Source organism: Gallus gallus, chromosome 5 (genome assembly GCF_016699485.2).
Source record: "Gallus gallus isolate bGalGal1 chromosome 5, bGalGal1.mat.broiler.GRCg7b, whole genome shotgun sequence".
Classification (NCBI taxonomy): Eukaryota; Metazoa; Chordata; class Aves; order Galliformes; family Phasianidae; genus Gallus; species Gallus gallus.
Window position 1 is genome coordinate 24,894,244 of NC_052536.1, and position 19,843 is coordinate 24,914,086.

General features: G+C 41.2%; 1 protein-coding gene across 1 annotated transcript; it reads right to left on the reverse strand.

The window, feature by feature from the left end:
* Positions 1 to 684: 684 nt before the first annotated feature.
* Positions 685 to 19,648, reverse strand: PLA2G4EL6 (phospholipase A2 group IVE). Its single transcript, XM_015287113.4, has 21 exons — positions 19,531 to 19,648; positions 18,803 to 18,883; positions 16,016 to 16,088; positions 14,078 to 14,214; positions 13,564 to 13,695; positions 11,272 to 11,312; positions 10,356 to 10,398; positions 9,870 to 9,939; positions 9,504 to 9,673; positions 9,295 to 9,381; positions 8,254 to 8,291; positions 7,862 to 7,997; positions 6,737 to 6,873; positions 5,700 to 5,922; positions 4,906 to 5,020; positions 4,391 to 4,528; positions 3,445 to 3,552; positions 2,609 to 2,800; positions 1,963 to 2,129; positions 1,410 to 1,596; positions 685 to 1,243 (listed from the first exon to the last, which is right to left on the reverse strand). Exons 1-21 carry the CDS (start codon positions 19,555 to 19,557, stop codon positions 1,035 to 1,037), a joined length of 2,511 nt encoding a protein of 836 aa, XP_015142599.1. The 5' UTR covers positions 19,558 to 19,648; the 3' UTR covers positions 685 to 1,034.
* Between the last annotated feature and the right edge of the window lie 195 nt (positions 19,649 to 19,843).

Here is a 19,843-nt window from a genome sequence, read left to right on the forward strand (position 1 = left end):
ATTCTCACCTAATTTTTTGTTTTGTTGTTGTGTTGGTTTTGTTGTTGTTTTTCCAATGAACAAGTAATAAAGCATCATAACCCTAGGGAATATCAGGCAGTAAGATGCACACAAAAGGTGTTGGACAATCTCTGCTGTGGGTACAAGGAAAATGCTCTTCAAAGTCTTTCACCCAGGGAACAGTGACAGAGGCTTAGGTTAGGCAGCCTCAAATTGGCAAATGAAGCCCTGTATGTGCACATCAGTGCTGGGCATGCTACAGAGGTAGTCCAAGAATTACAGCCTGGAAGGCATAGCTCCTGCAGCAGCTTGCCACATGGAAGGATGTGCCTACTATGGCAGACTTTCCAAGAACTGCCTGAGATCTCTGCAGGTTTACACTCCTGTCTTTTTCACAGCTGGCAGGAGGAGACAGAGAGGAAGTATACTGAGAAGTATGGCAGATAGGCAGTGGAGGCCTTCATCATCATTATTTTGCTCTCGTGGCCTGTCAGGTATTATTGATGGCCTGTGCCTCCTCTGCCTCTGTCCCTGCCCAAAGCCACCTCTGAATGTGATCTGTGCACTCGAGATGCTACATGACATACATCTCTCTTCCTCTAAACAGTTGCCTACAATGTGCCACAGACCTGGCCCATAGACTGCTTTTGCCCTCACCACCACCTCACAAACATAAAGCACAAGTTAAGTTAATAAAATATGCCTTTAATGTGGTCTGTCTTGAAATGCTTAACACATTCAAAGTCTAGCACCATGTTTATGATCATCTTAGCACATTATTCCTCCTGCCTCTCCATAATCCGCTCCATACAACAAACTGTACTCCACCGTCAGAATGCAATTGCAATGAATTGTTGCAGTGAAATTCTTTGGAAAATAAAGTTTCTCTTCAATCTCTTTGTTCATCTGAGAATGTCATTTAGCAGGTTTGAGCAGGAATCCCTTGAAGTCTGATGGCTGATTTTAAGGGAGCCCTAGTCTCTCAGCAGGTCACAAGGGAGCACAAAGGGACACAAAAGCGTCTTCATTTGACATTATTTCTTTTTCTGCCTTTTCCTTTCCACTGCTGTGTGCAAGGCCTGCATAATGAGCTCCTCATTATTCAGGATGTTGTATTCACCCAGCTGAACCAGGCGGTCATATGCCTTCTCCGTATATGTGACTGAGTAGGTTGAATAAGGGGAACAGCGGCCATAGAGGTCAACTTTGCCATCCTCCATTTCTGACTCAGAGCGCTTCTGACCTACAAGGAAGGAGTGACAAATCACTGCTGAGAGGTGGGAATTACTCTTGTCATGGGCAAGAAAGCTCTAAACAGAACGCAGAGAGGGCTCTCTGTAGAGAGAGTTCATGATGTAAATTGTTGGGTGGGGGCGGGTTATTATTTTTTAACATGCTTGATTACATACCTGGTGTTTTGTAATTTTGGAAGGTATCATTAATTAGTGGGAAAAATAACAATATTGGTGCTCCTGGAGTCTCAGCATCTTCAAAAAGGTAACATTCCTTCAGGTTCTTCCTGTCTTCCTCACTCAAGTCTACCTTGGGAAATAGAATGCCCTGTTCTGAACAGTATTTGCAGGTCTGGTCCAGAGCCTGGATCAATGAACAAAGTGATACTAAGTTTTAAATAAGAAGATAGGATCAGGATTTCTTGGAGTCCAAAGGGACATTTTCCAAGCTGGTTGTGAGAGTTATAAAGCCCTAACTGAAAAGCACAGTAACCATGAAGAGAAGGCATTTGTTTACCATGAATTCTTATCACAAAGCAGTCATATTGCACAAGAAAAACAAATGAGAATATGTACAACTTATAAAAGGAGTATCACATTGCAGCAATAAGCTGGAAGTGATAGTGGTTAGGACTTCTAGGAGAAGCAGTATCAAAAGCACCAAAGTGTTAAAAACATCCAGGAATGCACTAACTGAAGAAGATGCAGAGATCACTTCAATTTCTCTCACCAGTATCTGTGATCCAGCACTGTAATTTAAATGCAGGATGACATCCACCTTTCTCTCTGGTTTTAAAAGTGGCATGATGCTTGTATTGATGAAAAATCCTGTATCTACTAGAGACAAGTATTCTTCCGATTGTGTCAGCTGGTTGGGAAACGTGTCTAACACAGTATCTAAAAAGAAAGATATTTCATGTTGTAAATGCAATCGTGCAAAAATGGTTAGTCTGTTTTCCACACCTAAACCACAGCTGCAGAACCCTAACTGGTAACTGACTTCTGGGAAGGGGAAGTCACCATATCTCTTCACTTCTGTCTTCCCAACTCCAGCTAGAGCTAGTTTGAGGCCTGCACTGGCAAGATTCATGGTGGATGTTTGTGTACCCACCACATAAGAACACGAGGACCACCAACAGATCCTGATGTCCCAGCATCAGGAGGTGTGTTCTGCTGGCAAATTGTTGCTGTGGAGCTCAGTTCTGCACCATTCTACTCCCCAGTGTCCCACAGCTGGCTGACCTAATAGTGATTCTGCCCAAACATGGTCTCTAACCATGGAGGATGTGTTTAATATTGAAACTGTGTTTTCCTTTTCTCTTGTTAGTCAATTCCTTTCCCAAGCACACAAGTCCTTCCCTGCTTTTCTCTGCTACCTTTCCACCTGCAGAAGTGCCTGTTTTCCAGGTAGTCGTTGTGCACCTGCAGGCCCTTCAGGAAGTTGTGCTCCTGGGCAACAGAGAAGCGCTCGGTGAGGGCATCACGGATGGCACTGCTGAGGGGGCTGGCAGGTGTGAGCAGGCGAGTCCTCAAATCATGGGGCTTCAGTGGTAGGAGAGGTTCTTCCTCTGCACAGTGAGAGACTTTTAAGTTTTACCTGCATACAACAAGGTAATCCCTCAAAATATCAAAAATAAATAATGATAAAATCAGTGTTTTACTGACTTTAAAAGCCTGGGATGAAAAGATTTGATGAGCACAAGATGCAAAGTGAAAAAGAAAACAGAATACTACTTTTACCAGCCAAATGCTATTTCCTTACACAGTTCATATTTGGATAGGAAACAAAATCCAGCAGCAAGCAGCAATAAATTCCTGCTCCAGACATACGCATCCTCAAATAAAGTATCTGAAATAGACTGAAAGCAGGCTTTCAGAATGGTAAGTACTGTTGTACTTGTTTGTATTACCGTAGCTCCTGCTTGAGGTAGTCAACATCTTTTTGCTTTATTAATTGTCTACAAAACAATCTTATTAATCTCGAACACTTTACAGCCCTCAATGTGCTCCTCACTGGACAGGAGATTTTTTCATTAATCAGTTATGCTCTACAATATGAGACTTTAAAAGTGACTCCTTCTTGAAAAAATCATGTAGCCTTTAAAGAAACTTCAAAATGCCAAATATAAGGTGTGTATTTCATGTAGATGGGTGTGACCGTTTACCTGACTTTAATAGTAAGTACATGGGGTAAGAAAAAAGTATAACTAACCTATATCATCCATTTTGTCCCGGGTCCACCTGTGCCAAAAATCCTCTGATGAATGGGACAAATTCCAGATGTATAACACATTCAATGAAAATAAACTACTCCACATGCCTGTGAAAGAAAAGAGTTCTCTAACTCAAGTATACACACGTCATGAATCTCAGAACTGTTATCATGAGATAAAGTTCACAAGGTTAATGTTTTTCTTTAGTTTACTTGAAATGGAAGCTGTCCCATTTGAATTTGGATTTTTAATTTTCCATTTTAATTTGCTGATTTTTAAGCCTTATTTTGGTATCCAGTTTTGTCTTACAGACATATTGTGTTTCAAGTAATGGTTAGATTTTTATGTGATTTAAAGAGCTAAGTCTAAAACAAAGTATCACAAAGCTTGTTTAAAAAGACAGGATGAAAACTTGCAATATGAGGCATTTGATGGGGAATTATACTGGTAATGGATTACCTGCAATATATCTTTTTTAATTTGTTTTTAAAATGAGTTTTTAACTTCAGCTTCCATAATCAGCAACTATTTATTTGAAAGAGAAGGCTGCATTCAAGCTAATGAATGCATGGCCAAGGCAAGCTGTGTGGAGTGGGTTGGTCCTGACATGCTCAAACACACCCCAGTGCAGGGGAGAACCTGTGTGAACATTCCTGTAGATTGTCTATAGGAAGTACAGAAATTGCCAACTACCAGTGAGATGGCAAGAGGCAGCATATTTGGAGCTGCTCTGGAGGTCACATTCTTGGAGTAGTGTTGGCAGAACCATCAGTTCCCAGAGACCTGGATTCTATTGTTATCAGCTGAATCTACAACACTAAGCATTAATTCAGAGATGAGGTACTTATTCTCCCCAGCCTGTCATGCACCTGTTCTTTGATAATGTTTAGTTTACGCAACTCAAAACTAAAGAAAGTTTCAGTTGTTTTCAAGATAATAGATTACCTTCTAAGAAGCAGATTCGAGATTCAGGAAGCTTCTTCATTAACCGACCCATGAAGAACTCACTGCCAAAATCCTCAGAGCGAACAAAAACCCCATATTTCTGCAATCCTACTTCATAAGGGGTAAACTCCACCCATTCTGTAAGAAGGAACACAAAGAAGAAAACAACATTTTACTATAGTTCCTTAGCTGTGAATAAAAATACTGCTACCATTGAAAGAAAGAAGGTAAAAATGAAAATAATTTCTACAGTTCAGTCTAATATTTCAGACAAATAGCAGGGAATTATGAGCATGATACAAGTGAAGACCAGCAAACACGGAAGGACATGAATATTTTTGAGTCTGCTTTGTCAGAGGTCAAAATTCTGCTGCAAGGACGTTATGTCAGTTATACATCAGCCGAGGTTCTGGTTTTTAGCAGAGAGGGCTTTTTTTAGACTATCTAAAGAGACTGCTCCCTGATTGACCAATTCAAATATAAAGACAAATGACTCTCAGAAATTTCATGATTACCTTTGAAATCCAGAGTGCTGTAGTTGTTCTTGACATTGACCGCAGTATAGATAGGCAATGGGTTCTGACCACGATCAATGGCCCGTTGCTGATCAGACAGTTTATGGTTGTCTTTCTGTGATCCCAGAAATATAGTTACATTGAGACAAAAATTAGCAGAGTAATATTTTCTCTGGACCTAAACTTATAGTGCAGTAAAAGTCCTGCCTCTAAAGTAAAACGTGCTGGCCTTAAATTTTGAGATGCTCCATATTTTCCAGAATTCCTGTGAGAGCTGTTTTACTCAAATGTCAGCAAGACCTGGAATGCCAGACTATTTAATGACCATTGATGAAAATTAAAGGAAATTTTAAAGAACAGAAAGCAATAATGATGGTTAAAATAATCTTAACGTGTTACACTGCAAGTTTATGAAAGACTCCTCACACATGTCAAAAGCCTGCAAGTCTGTTAATACATCTCATTAAAATTAAGATGCTCTCTCTAACTTTGCTATTTTGAAACAAAATATTTGAAGAACATGGCAACAAATCTTAACATAAAATAATGTATTTCTTCAAAATACTAATTTTGCAATTCTATCAGAAGACATTCAAAATCTCAGAAGCAAGAATGATGCTTTCCACCCCAGAAAGATATCCAAAAAACTATCACCAAACATTTTGAAAATGTCTGTGCTTACATATACACAGTCTCATAGCAAGTTACTTTTCTCAGAACAAGCAAGAAAGTATAATTTACAGATACTAATTTTCAGAAAATTGTAAGCCACTCTGCTTTATGACATACTGTACCCCATCATGCAACAAAGATTCCAGGACGAGCCCCCAGAGATCTATAAAAGATGTTTTGCGGCCCTCTCTTTTCCGCTGGTGCAGCTGCTTTTTGTAAAACTTCAAATACTCCAAGGAAAGGGAATTTATTTTGCATTTTGTCATATGTTTTCGAGCCTCGCTTATTTGCTTATCGAGATCCTTTTGTGACCAGTCAGCATCTCTATACAAGTTCGACATGGTCCTAGGAAGAGGAAATATATTGAAGAGGAAAAAAAAAAAAAAGGTTTGAATACATTTCATGCTTCTATTTTCAGTTCCTAATTTTAAATTAAGTAAAAGCTTCCACTCTTAAGGCTACAAAAATGATCCAGGGGATGGAACATCTCCCCTACATGGACAGGCTGAGAGAGCTGGGTCTGTTCAGTCTGGAGGCTCCAGGGAGACCTGGGAGTGACCTTTCAGTATCTAAAGGCGGTTTTTAACAAAGAAGGAGACAGACTCTATCACGGTCTGTTGTGAGAAGACATGGGGAAATGGTTTCAGATTAAAAGATTTAGGTTGGCTACAAGGAAGAAGTTTTTTACAATAAGGGTGGTGAGGCACTGGAACAGATTGCCCAGAGAGGTGGTGGATGCCCCATCCTTAGAGACACTCAAGGTCAGGCTGAAGGGGCTCTGAGCACCCTGATCTAGCTGTGGGTGTCCCTGCTCATTGCAGGGGAGTTGGACTAGATAATCTTTAAAGATTCCTTCCAACTCAGACAATTATATGATTCTGTGATTCTATGATTTTTTTCAGTCGTGTGTTCCTCAAGATATTGTTGTGCTCTCTTTTAAGAATCAAAATGACTTGAAAAATTTTCCATGAGTTGTTTTTAGAAGAACTCTCATTTTCATGCTGTTGAAAATTACATGATTTTTCCACATTCAAAGACTTTAATCTGTCATTGGAAAGAGATAAAAAAAGGACAACTGAGAAGGTGTTGGTAGTGGACTACCTCAGCACTACAGTGTCATGAGGAGGAAAGCCATGAGAAGCTGCCTAGTCCTACTCACCAAGTTGTACCAGACAAGCCAGTCAGGTATGTAGCACAGTCCAGGACATGGAGCTTCTTCAGCCCCTGCAGACTGCCATACAGTGCGGTCAGAGACCTCATCCCTCCTCCTGTAGTCATGATGGCCACCACAGGGGTCTGGGCAACACAAGGACAAAAAGGACTGGCATCAGGAGGTGACCTGCAGCTAGGCGGGGAGTGGTGTGACAGTAAGAGAGAAAGCATTGGCAGTAAAGGCAGGAAAAAGAAATCTCACATGTCAAAAAGAAGATTGTCAGCAAGGATGGCAGTGACTGAGTAAACACTATAGAGGAAGATATTTCTGTACAAGGTATATCTAGCCTGGCTTGCAATGAAATTGAAACAGGAGAAGAGTCAAACTCAGGATAACGTCTGCAAGTGACATAAATGACAGGGTGAGATTAGAGAAATGGGGCACTTCTAGAAGTGTATATAAAATTAAAGGTGGGGGAAAAAAGTGGGAAAGAAGGGGTGATAGCCAAGGAAAGGTTATGCAAGGCAGGCAAGGTAGCAAAGAGAAAAAGGAATAGAAACTTCACAAAGTTAAGCTATAAAGACATTCGAAAGCATTAGAAATGAACAGCAAGTGAAAGTGTATGAGAAGATGGAGCAAATAAGAACAGGAAGAGGATAGATGATAGAGGAACTGGGTCAGTGTTCTGTTCTTGACAGTAACACTTGCAGAAAGACAACAAGGCAAAGATGGATGGAAATTTTAAGACCGCTAAAAATCTAATCTCAATGTCAAGGAAAACAATACTGGAAGAAAAAGCAATACATCTGGACTGGGAAAGTGACATGGCAGATGAAGGAGAGAATCAGAGTACACTGAAATAAGGTGCAGTATTTTGGATCCTTCACTGCCATGAAAGTGAGGAGTAAACAGGAGAGAAGAGTGCAGATTTTGGGACTTAGCCAGGGTATGTCTCATGGGGGAAAAAAAAAACAAAACTGAAGTTTTGGAGAAAGCAGTGGGGAAGGTTTAGGAGGAAAAAGAATAAACAAATGGCTACACAAGCCACAGAAATAGTGAACATTCAGTATCAAACGATGTGTTCCCAATGCTAGGCACTCATTAGATGTTTTGAATGTTTTCCCTACAGACCTCATGATCCAGCAGATCCTTTTCCAGCTGCAGAACCTTCTTAAGAGCAGCAGCAACACATTTCTGCCTTTTGCGTAGAAAGTCTTGCTCTTGAACACAGAGGTCAAACCCTAAACGCACATCAAGGTGGTCTGGGCTGGAGCAAAGATCAGAAATAAAAAATTATTTTACATTCAGTAGATAAGCAATAATTTTCAGTACAAATGAACTTACTAAACCCACAAAATATTGCATTTACGGAAAATTCTTTCTTTCTTGTCAAATGGGTACTCAAAGCTGCATGAAAGTGATGGAAAGAGGAACTTTCCTTAACAGTTATCAAAATAATAATAAAATTCTAATGAAAAACACCTAACAAAAGACATTACTGCAATTTCTGAGAAGTCTCTTACCAGTCTTCTGCCTTTGTGTGTAAATCAAATCCTTTATCCTGGAAAGCAAGAATGCAAAACAGCATAAGCATGATAATTTGTTTAGCTCTCTTCCCTGCAGTCTCAGGAAGACTTTAATCTTGTGCCATCCTAGCAATGCAGATAAAATAGGGAGCTCTGAATAATTCAGCTGTGCACATGAATTGTTCCGAATGGTTTATTGTCAGGGAAGTTGTTCAGTAATTTCCAATACTAATATGTGAATGCAACATCTGAGGACAACAGCTGCTTACAAGGAAAGTAATTATAATTTACACATTATAACTCCCTGCCAGCATTACCCTTCCTGGGCTATAACAGAACAGACAGAGAGGCTAAAGCCATAGCACTATTTTGCACAGCAGGTTTTGTTCATCTTTTTCTGTTGTTATACACTACAAAACCTGTCATCCCCTGATTCTATATGGATTTTCTTTAAGTCTGGATCAAAAATTGCTTAGCAAGGAACATTTAGCATCAGCAAGAGATTGGTGCTATCCCCATTAGTACATCTGCCTCACATATGTGTAAGAAGAGGAAAAGCATGAAGTAAAGACAGGGTGGAGTAACAACTTTCTTTGTATCCCACATCCATTCAAAGAGTAGAAGATACATACTAGTCTTATTACCTAAAGACCCACCAGTATTTGATTGTGGCATTTTGTTTGCATAATTTCTCCATCAGAAACTACCCTGGTAATCATCAGAGCATTTCAAAATGACCAAATGGGTCAGGAGTTCCCAGTCTCCTCCAGCAGAAACTGAAGACTCTGCTCTGCAGACCTTACTTGCCCCATTCCCATTAACCCACACCAGTGCAATGAGGGTGGGACCCCCAGTGCCATGCAGAGAAACCAGGCTGTTCCACAGTGGGACCAGTCTTGTCAGTGGCAAACAGATGTATTGACAAGGGTGGGGATGAGTTGGATATGACCTCTGTTATGTGAGCTAGCTAGCTCACTGAAGCTGCAAAAGCCCACATACAGGTTTCTCAACCTCTCCCACAAAGGAACAGGCACTCACCTCTGCTAAGACCATTTTTTTTCCACTTGGAAGGGAATGAAGCTCCACGTTTTGAATACCCGATTTTGTACCACACAAATAGGAGTGCTGAAAATTCAATATAAATGAACGTTACTCCCTTTCCACAGATGGAAATTAATGTTGCTCTTTTTGGCGTACGTTATTTTACATGCCACTATCATGCTTTATAAAGTCCAGTAACAACATACATAGGAAGGAGATGGTTTCTTCCCTGGTAGCGTAAGATCCAGAATTGGCTGCTTGTATTTGGCATAGTGGAATTTGACAGGATGGGGAGAACAAAAGACCGGATCAGATCCCAGCGTAATGTCTTGGGTGCCCTCATATGAGCCTTGCACTTTAAAGGAGAATTGCTTTTCTAAGAAAGAACACAGAAGCAGACACAGCAGTTTTGTTATCAAAATTGGAAACAAAAGCTCTTACAAAGTGTACCACAAGGCTGTTTTCATGATTTCATTTGTTGCTTTTTTTTCCCCAATCTTTCATTAAGCCAATTGCCTTCATAATATTAACAAGTTGTGATTTAAAAAGAGATGACAGAGAAGTAATCTCACTTGATGAAGATTTCCTTTCCTTTTTCTTCTTCTCAACCACCTGAACTTCCAAGCAGCAGATCTTGCGAGACTGTAAGAGACACGAGCAGTAAAACACCACATAGACTGAGAATTTCCTAGTTTGAGATTCTGTATCCCACTCTAAGCTCCTACTGCTGTTGATAAACATGTTACATAGGCAGTGCGCTGTGACCCAATGAAATCATTCTCTCTAAACCACAACCTTAATTTCAGATGCTGGCTGGAACAGGAGTCTCTGAGAAGCCAGACATAGCCAGGGCAAGGCTGGCAGGGTGGCATAGAGGGCCAGCGCTTTCAGAAGGGAGAAAGTAAGGACATGTATTGTGAGGCAAATGATAATGATGGAAACAACAGCACTAGAATGCTAACTTTGCAAAGCTGAAGCATATATTAGCCTGATCATTGTGAGTCAGGTGAAACAAGGATGGCAAAAGGACAAGAAAGATGATAAAACATAACACTCACCACTAGTACTCCATTAGTAACGATGGTTTCAGGAGGGCCTGAACTAGGAAACAGGAAGAAAAATACATTTTAAATAACTCATTATAATTACAGTATAACTCATGAACCACGCACCTCTCCTCATTTTCCTCCTTATTATTATTAGCTATGTACTGAATCTGAAAGAAAAAAATCCAGGTGACTCGTGGCCATGTTTCCTCATTGCACTGTTAAGGCACAGTTATCATCATACTGACTGGTCCCATGCTGGGGCTCAGCAAAAAAATGGTCTGGCAGGGCCAAACTGTGCAGTGACTTCATACTAAGCCCCAAGCTGAAACTGCAGATGGTTAAACTGTTTTTGAAGAATAGTAGTTTGTCCAAGGACAAAAACGGACTCTAGTTCAAGGATCCAGTGATTATTCCATGTTCCGTTATGCTCAGAAGGGGGTAAGTTCTCCTGCAATTCTCAAAGGCAAAAGCATAACAGAACAGCAGTTCCAGTATTCTGTCCTCAAATAATTTCCATTACAGAAGACAAAGAAAAGATTTTAGGGTATTTTCCCTGGCTGTCTGACGTTCACAGAAGGTCATCCCGGCATGCACCAGTTCATCACTCATACCACAGATTCCATGGGAAACCGTGTTAGTCATCAGCATCACCAAAGAATGATGCACACTGGACAATGAATGCGAGATTATTTCATGTCTCTGAATTGCCATTTCCTTTTGCTGCAGATTATAGAATCATAGAATCATTAAGGTTGTAAGAGACCACTAAAAGCACTTAGTTCAACCATCAGCCCATCCTCACCATGCCCATTACCCCATATCCCTCATGCCACATTTAGGTGTTTCTTGGACACCTCCAGGGACAGTGATGCCACCACTTCCCTGAGTGGCACATTATGTTATGTTGCATTTCATATTTACTCACATATTATCCAATGCAAATCCCACCTCTAGCTCCTCTTTTCTCTGAAAAATAAAGAAAGGAAAAAAATATCTCACACTAGCCTACTGGTGGTTTTCATAATGCAAGCTCTCATTCTTATAACATATGTACACACATTGTGCATGACTGGCAGTACACTTAAAACACATGCACCTGCCACCTTTTGCCTGACTGCCTGAGTATCAAGATCTTTTATGGATAGGACAATTCTGGATGCTCGCTAGAGCATTTTTTGACAAAGAAAGTGGTGAGTTTGCCTTTCTTCTGGGATATCCACAGCACAACAGATCCTGATAGAGATGTTGCCTCGTACTGAGTCTGCCAGTAAAGAGAACAAGGGGCTGCTGAGAGGAGCAGCCAAACCCTTCTGATGCAAAGAGGGAAAACAGTGGTATGCCAAGCAGCTGCAGAAGAGGACAACCACTTTGTCTGGCAGTACATTGAGGGCACCGGGGCAGAGGTAATTCTAGCATTAAGACTTCTTCTGTGGGTGGTGGAACAGAGCATAATTCCTTGGTGGAAGAAAGTGCCAGAGAGAGGAAAACACAAGTGGGGACAGAAGAGATAATGAACAGAGAAACAGGTCTTGTAGTCTACTTTTTTCCTCAAAGGGTACAAGAGTACTTATTGCATTGAGGACACTAAAAAGTTACTAATATAGGATAAAAAAAGATATTATAAAGGCCTGAAGATCTTAAATTCTAACCACTGTAAAGTGCAGAAATGAAAGGCTTCGATACAGCATCTGTGATCACCTAGACATTAATGAGCTGGATTATAACGAGCAGAAAATTTCTATTTCTTTCAAGGGCTAGTGGAAGTCCACACTCTATTCATCTGGTATTTCCCAAAGAAAGGTTTAGATAAGATATTTATTGACAATGAACTGCAGAGTTTGGATGTGTGTAGCTAAAGTCAACTGGATGGTGCATGGCAAATGCACAAGAGACTAAGAGAGAAGTGAGGAGAAAAGGAGATGCTCTAGCTGAACATGCAGGGAGATCTTCTCATCTATTAGTCTCCAGTTGCTCAATCCTGATATTTAGTTGCTAGAGTGTGACACTTGTCCCCAGAGAAAGGAGCCTGCCTGACAAGTGTGATGCTCAGTAAAGCTACTGGGCTTGCCAAGGTAGGGGCATTTCACCCTCTTGCCAAAGAGAGCTAAACAGGCTCCAGAGAAGCCAATTGCAGCTGGTAGATGAACAACCAGCAGCAGAGACTCCTTAAACACATAATTAGCCTTCATGTTATCAGACAGTACCACTCCCATGGATAACATGTGGGCTGGTTGGATTCAAAGCGTTGATATGCAAGGTTGCACATACAGGTGCAACAGGCTGATGTGACAGCCTTGCATGTGGATCAGCTTGGTGGCAGAGCATGGCATCAGCAATCCCACACAGCCACAGAACACATCTTTCTCATAATTTCTACTCAGGGTATGGGATTTTCTTCACTGCACAAGACATCCTTCCATGTGCAAGGTGCAAGCACACCTAAGAGTGGTAGCAGGGCTTTATTTCAGTCCTCATGCCCTACACTGTTGTTATGCTGGCCTCCCTGAGAAATGTTAAAAGTATGTCAAGATTCTCCACAGAGATTTGTGATGAAAATTCTCTCAGCACAGTGGTGCTGAAGGTAGCTGCGTTAGCAGTGCTGCTTGGCACTGGATAAAGATCCCAGCACCCAGCCCTCAGATGAGACAACTCTTCCCTGCAGCTATGCAGTACATCTTGTCCTTTCAGTATATTGGAACTTTTCAAACGCAACTTTCAGAGACTCCCGGAACACTCTAAACAGGAACATTTCTTGTTATGAAGCTGAATGACGCGAATTGGACACCTTATTCAAACAGTCATGCCACAGTCTGTAATTAGCAACTAGACTGGTTTGACGTTTGGCTCTGATCACAGAGCCCTTACTTCTTAATTAGTAGGTTAAGTCGCAAGTGATGACAAAAGCACCATGTGATTTTTATTGGTGAGGACACACTCCTGTAGGATCCTTGATGGGGGCAGGCTCAACAAAGTGGCAATTTTGCAGAGACATATACAGTTTGTGGTCAAATAAACCAACACCCAAATTCAGTGTGCCTACAGATGCAAGAGTGAAGAGGCTTTCTCAAGTCAGGGTGGAAAAACTTCTCCCTTTTATGTGGTTGGGCAATCCATACACAAGAACGATAAAGAAAGACATTTCAAATAACATTTTAGGCAGAAAAGCAGATAAAAAAGGTTCCTGTGAACAAATTCTATACGTTATTTGAGACCTCACCTGTGAATCACACTTGAAATGCATGAAGACTTGTTCTCCCAGGGAAAGTTTGGCTATATCAAAGTACACTGTGAAGAGGTGATCATCTTGAGTGACAACATCCTTATCATAGAGCCCCAGCTCCAGCACATTCTGAAAAGGGAAGTACAATAATGTTACAAGTATCAGTTAAAGCAGTAGATTTTTAATTTTTCAATTTTTATTCCACCTCTTGGATGAGTGAGAGGAAGTAAAGAAAGAGAGCAGGAAGGGAAGGAAATGGAGCAGAAATGAACTCCATGTACACATATAACTATAAGAAAGCATGAAATTAGACACCTCAAAGGTGCACGTGGCTGAGCGATATGCTTGTCTTTCATGGCATGGATAAGTATATTGAGGGTACATGTTATTTTCATGTCTTTCTGCATCTCTCTTTGCCTCTCAGGACAATTACATACATGTGCTTTGCAAAAAGATGAAACAAGGCAGTGCTCTGTAGATCACAGTTAACAGAGAAGTCTCAGCTAAGTACCTTGACCTGACTCTGGATTCTGAAGTAGAAGGTTTCATTCCAGACTGGGTCTTTGCAATTCTGGATGGTTTTAGTCTGAAATTTGTCAGCTGAAGCAGTTGGCAACCACAGGCTCACGTAGCAATCAGTCTGGCTTACTGTAGGTTAAGAAAGAAAAACACATCTGAAGTGAAAATTTGCTCAAGAGGGAAGAATGACATGCACAAAATGAGAGTCTACTTTCAAAGAGAGACGCGATAATACATATTTATATAAATTTCAACAGAAACATTACAATTTAGATAATAGGAATGGAGAAAAAAAGACTTGGAGAGGAACATGAGTCTCCTCTGAATAAATGGAATTAGATATATAATAAATGCATTACACAGAGGTTTTCTCCTTCTGTGTCGTCAGTTTAGCTCAGAATAAAAAAAAAACAATGAGTCTGTGGCACTCTATACTGTCACACAGGCTAAAAGTTTGCTTATGGTACCTTTTTCAGATCTGGGAGCCAGTTTCAGCTCTTGCAAAATGGACTGCTGTGGTGGAAGCAGTATGCCACACTGCAGAGTAAGGATCCACTAAACAGACAGAAAGGTTTCTGTCAAGGAGCTTTAGCACTGCAGAAATGCAGAGCAGTGACTTTAAACACAAGTACTTGCTTTGAAAAAAAAAATTGTCTTGTGGGTTCATTAATATATAGAAGCTGCTACTCAGCAACATCGTAGTGACTTTGTCAGCTGGTTTGGAAGACAATTAATGTGATACTAGTGATGTAGGCTACTTGCACCAAGAGCCAGGTTTGTTGTAATTTGTTACAAGGTCAAAACTGTAATAAGACATCACGTTGACGAATAGGAATTGTTTGGTCAGTGAAAAACATGCTCAAATATATTAACCAACATGACCAATGGACACTTTGAAAAATGAATAGAAACAAAGTAAAATCAGAGTAATGTGTAGAAGAGGGTAGTTTTCCTAGTCCTTCCTCCAAGTAGTAATTCAGAACAAAAATATCACACTATTCCTGCAAGAGTTAAGGGAACAAAGCAATTATTGTTTCCATTTTAGTCAGACAGAGCAATACAAAAACAAAAACAAAACAACAACAACAAAAAAGCCCACCAAAATACAGGAAAAAAATGCTACTTGATGTCTACATAAATAGAGCCATAATCCTCCATTATATTTCATAGAATCATCTGATTGGGAAGATACCCTTAAAGGCCATCTAGGCCTATCCCCCTGCAATGAACAGAGATACCTACAGCTCAACCAGCGTACTTAAGAGCCTCTCCAGTTGCCTCCTCTCTTTTCATTTAAAACCATTTCTCCTTGTCCTGTCACAACAGACCCTGCTAAAGACACAACTGCGGACCATCAGAAGTGAAGGACACTTCACCTGGTTTAATCCGTGGAAGCTGGTAGGCAGGCTGTAGTACTTTGGATTTGTTACCCTTCAGAAAGTTTCAGTACAAGCTAAATTTGTGATAAGGCTACTTCACTTCCTGTGTTTGCCCCATTCTTCTGGTCAGTTTTTGTCCTTTGTTGTATGAATGTACTCCAGAGGAAAATGCAGGAGACCTTTCTGCATTTCCTGCTTTCAACAAACTGCAGTAGCTGTTTCTTCTCGTCCCTTTTATGAACACATATAATATGTGCAATAGGTACACCTGTGACCTTACAGAATCATAGAATCATTAAGGTTGGAAAAGACAACTAAGATCATCTGGTCCAACCACCAAACCATTTCCACTATGCCCACTAAAAAGAGTCATCTCTAAACAGAATAGGACAAAGGAAAGAGAAGCACACTGTTCATTTCTGGAACAAGCATGCCAGCAGGGGACTTTCTCCAGCCATAGAATAAACCTAGAAAATCCTTTTCCTTGGAGAAGGACTAGCTAGTGCCCCATGAAAGGTAAGGGGTCCATACAGAGCACTACAGATACTTACAAACATCTGCCTGGTGAATATTTCTTGCTCTTATGACTCTCACAGTCAGTAAGTAACATGGAGATGATTCTATCTGCAAGAAAAAATAAAGCCACATGCAAAATTTTGGAATGAATGTTAAAAGTAAATAGCATATTTAGGAGGTAGAAATGATCTAGAGAGAGACATACCCAAACTGTAAACAGCTTATTTGAATTTTCCTATGTGATTAAGAAATGGCCAATATCATGCTTCTTCTGCTAGTATCTAAGCCATGTACTAGGCTGAAAGGTTTCTCTACTCTTACAGATCATGTGCAGATTTTTATAATTATGATGAATTGCTTTGCTTTCTTGTCAAATTTCAGCTTCATAGAGTGGTAAGATTCTGATTTAATTTGGGAGAGGAGATACTTTTTTAATTTCTAAGGTAGAAAATGAAAAGCTGCTTTAGGCTTTTTGCAAGTGATAAAATTACTACTGTGGGGATTGGCTCCCATCCAGCAATGACTCAAGTTCAGACTACTGGGCTATGGAATATGATTTTTCCACATTCCTGTTCTTTTAAACATACAGTATCCTCAGTGCTGCATCAGTGTTCATAGACCAAATAGAATATATGTCATGGAATCATAGAATAATTAAGGTTGGAAGAGACCACTGAGATCCTGTAGTTCATCACCATCATGTTCACTACCCAGATACCTCAGTGCCACATGTCCACCTGGTGTCTCTCATAATGTTTAGTCCAACTGTAGCTGGGGCTAACAAGTATATGTTATCCATACTGGGAACATTTAGCAAGTAGGCTAGTGAAGAACCAGATAAAACAAGGCTTCATGTAACAGCAAAGCACCAAGTCCTGTGAAAAGCCAAGAGCATTGGTACTGTTCTACTGCACAGATGGTGACTGAGTGTGCACACTGACAGGGTCAAACCATAGATCAGAATCCAGAGAGCAGCTCTAGATAAGACAATTCACTTGCATGTGTGCCTAAAACCTAATTCTAATGGCACAGAAATAAGGGAGGCACAGACAGAAAAAGTGAGGTACAGAGTCAAGATGTACAGTAATTTCATAAGGGTGAAGGCATTGTGCCAGCCCTTGACGCTCAAAGATTTGAGGACAGAATAGAGTGAAGGAAACTGAAAGCAGATATTTAAGAATACATCCTGTGCTGTCTGTATTTTTCTGCTTAGTCATTTTTTACTTTAGTTCAAAGCCTTCTGTCTGCAGCTTTATTAGAACTGCTGACCTTGATTTTGCCATGTAGAGCTCTTTTTGTGAAGCTGCCTGCCAGCTGTTGGGTGTTATGACTGCGATGCAGGGAGAGTGGAGCCCCTCAGGGAGCCAGGCTGCAAGGGATGCCCAACAGGGAGCCATGGTCAGGAATGAGGAAGGGGAGTGAGGAAGGGCCAGTGCTGCCAGGGGCTGGCATTGGCTTTGCAGAAGGCACTCTCCTGGAAGGGTTCAACTCAGGTTCAGGAACTGAATCCCATGGATTGACCCTCATGGTCTGTAGTGATCCAAAAGCAGCACTGGGGGATTGAACAAAATGCTCAGGTATGTGGGTGGACGTGTCCCACCATAACCAGGGAATCTCAGCTTAGGCACCACAGAGGAACAAATCAGGAAAGGAGTACGTGCTTTGCCTAAAAAAGCTTAAGAGTGTGGGTTCGTGGCCCAGACCCTGTCGTGACCATTGCATTGCAGAGATGCATTTTAGACAGTATTTTCTTATCTTCATATTTTATATTCAACCAAACAACAGAAAGAATTGCTTACTCCCTAAACTGTAGGCATAATGCTTTCTGTTCAGCATCTTAGCTCAGAAGAGAAAAAGACATCATTCACAACTGGAGGAGGCTCAGGGGCAACCTTAGCACTCTCTACAACTCCCTGGAAGGAGGTTGCGACTAGGTCGAGGGCAGCCAGTTCTCTCAGGTAACAGAGATAGGATAAGAGGGAATGACCTCAAGTTGTGCCAAAGGACGTTCAGATTGGATATTAGAAATAATTTTTTCTCAAAAGGGTGGTAATACATTGGAACAGATTGCCTGGGGAAGTGGGGGAGTCACCGTCTCTGGAGGTGTTTAAGGAAAGGGTAGATGTAGTTCTTAGGACATGGTTTAGTGGGCAAAATTGGTGGTAGGTGGATGGTTGAACTAGATGATCTTAGAGGCCTTTTCCAACCTTAATGATTCTATTCTATTAAATGGCAGTAAATTAGAGAGAAAAAGTTTCAAAAAAAAAAAAAAAAAAAATCTATTAAAGCACATCTGGTCCCATGGTTTCTAAAAGGAAGGAGTTCATTTAACACGCCTGAAGTCTCCTGGAAAACTCTTAGCTGAGATCCCTTTCTTTTTGCAGAGGCCAGAAGTAAGGTTAATTCAGGAAATCTGGTGTTGAAAAGCCAGTTCAGGATTGTGCCATACTCTTTGTGGGAGTGAATGGCTCAATTTCATGGTTATTACTACCTACACTGGCAGTAAATTTGCTTTGGTAAGACATATGCAGCAGAAAGCCTAGTTAAACCCACTCTTTAAAAACTATTAATCTTATTAAAGCAGGATTCATTTACCATCTGCCAAGGACAGAAACAACAGTAGGACTTGAACATGAGGCAAGACGGCACAGCAAAGTGATCAAAGTGATAAGCTGGATGGGGTTTCATGGAGGCAGCTGGAAGAGTTATGATACCTAATTAGACTGCTCAGCAGACACTGAAACCTATCTGCTCTCACCCAGGCTCTACCCAACAGAAAATTCTCTTCTACAGTTCTACTTCAAAATTCTTTTTTGCGGTACCTTTGCAGCAGAAGTCCACTGTTCCCCATCACAATTCAGCCGCATATTTCCATCCAGTGGACTGGTTTGGGTGGTCAGCTCCTGCAATGAGAAGGGCTAAAGTCATGCCGGTTCCTAACAGCAATCCTCCTTAGGAATTCACAGCTGCACAGTAGTGAAGGAAATCCCATGGTCAGCGTTGCCTACGGAGCCTCAGCAGTTGACAATGCTCTCAGCGAGGCCACTGCCATGCTGTGTTGCCCCAGCAAGGCTGGGCAGGGCCATAGCAGCCCAGTAAGGTCCACCCTTGGTGTGACAACTGCTCCAGGCTCTGGTGACATACCGCAGGGACGGCTTCTCCTGGCTCTGGCTGTTAAAGTAGCAGCAAACCTGTCTCCAGTAAACACACCCTGTAATTAATTGGTATTTCACCTTGAAGCACATCTTTGTGCCACTTAATAGTTCTTTCTAAGGTTGCATATGGCACGTTTCTGAGATGAAGAAAACCCCAACATGTACAAAATGCTTCCTTTATAAATAAACTTCTACTCCCCAGGCAGTTTTCCCTTCCTTTCCTTGACTCACTATCATTTTAATTTCTGTAATGAGTTCTTGAAGCACTGATTTCTTCTTCCAGTGCAGCCACTTAAAGTCAATGATAGGTCAGGAGAGCAGTCCCATCAGTGCACAATGTGCAGCACAATTGGCTGAGGCCCCAGACACCCTGTTTGGCTCTGCACCCTTCTTACCTGAGACAAAGCACTGCCTGGCTCCATTGTGGGCGCAGTCACGTAAATGTCCTGTGTTATCTCTGGCAGTACAACTTTACATCTCCCAGCTTCCAGAGACACCAATAGCTTAGATGTCTCATGCAGGTGAGTGACTATTTTATAAACTGACTCAGAGCCCCACCTCTGCCTGATTTCTTAAACCCAGCTATTCCCCTCCCATTTTCTTGTGCAGCATCTTGTGGTAAAATAAATAGGAGAAAATACCCCTGCCGGTACAGTGGCTGGAAGTATACTGTTCGAGTCACTTTGCCCAGCAGTCGCCAATGGCAAG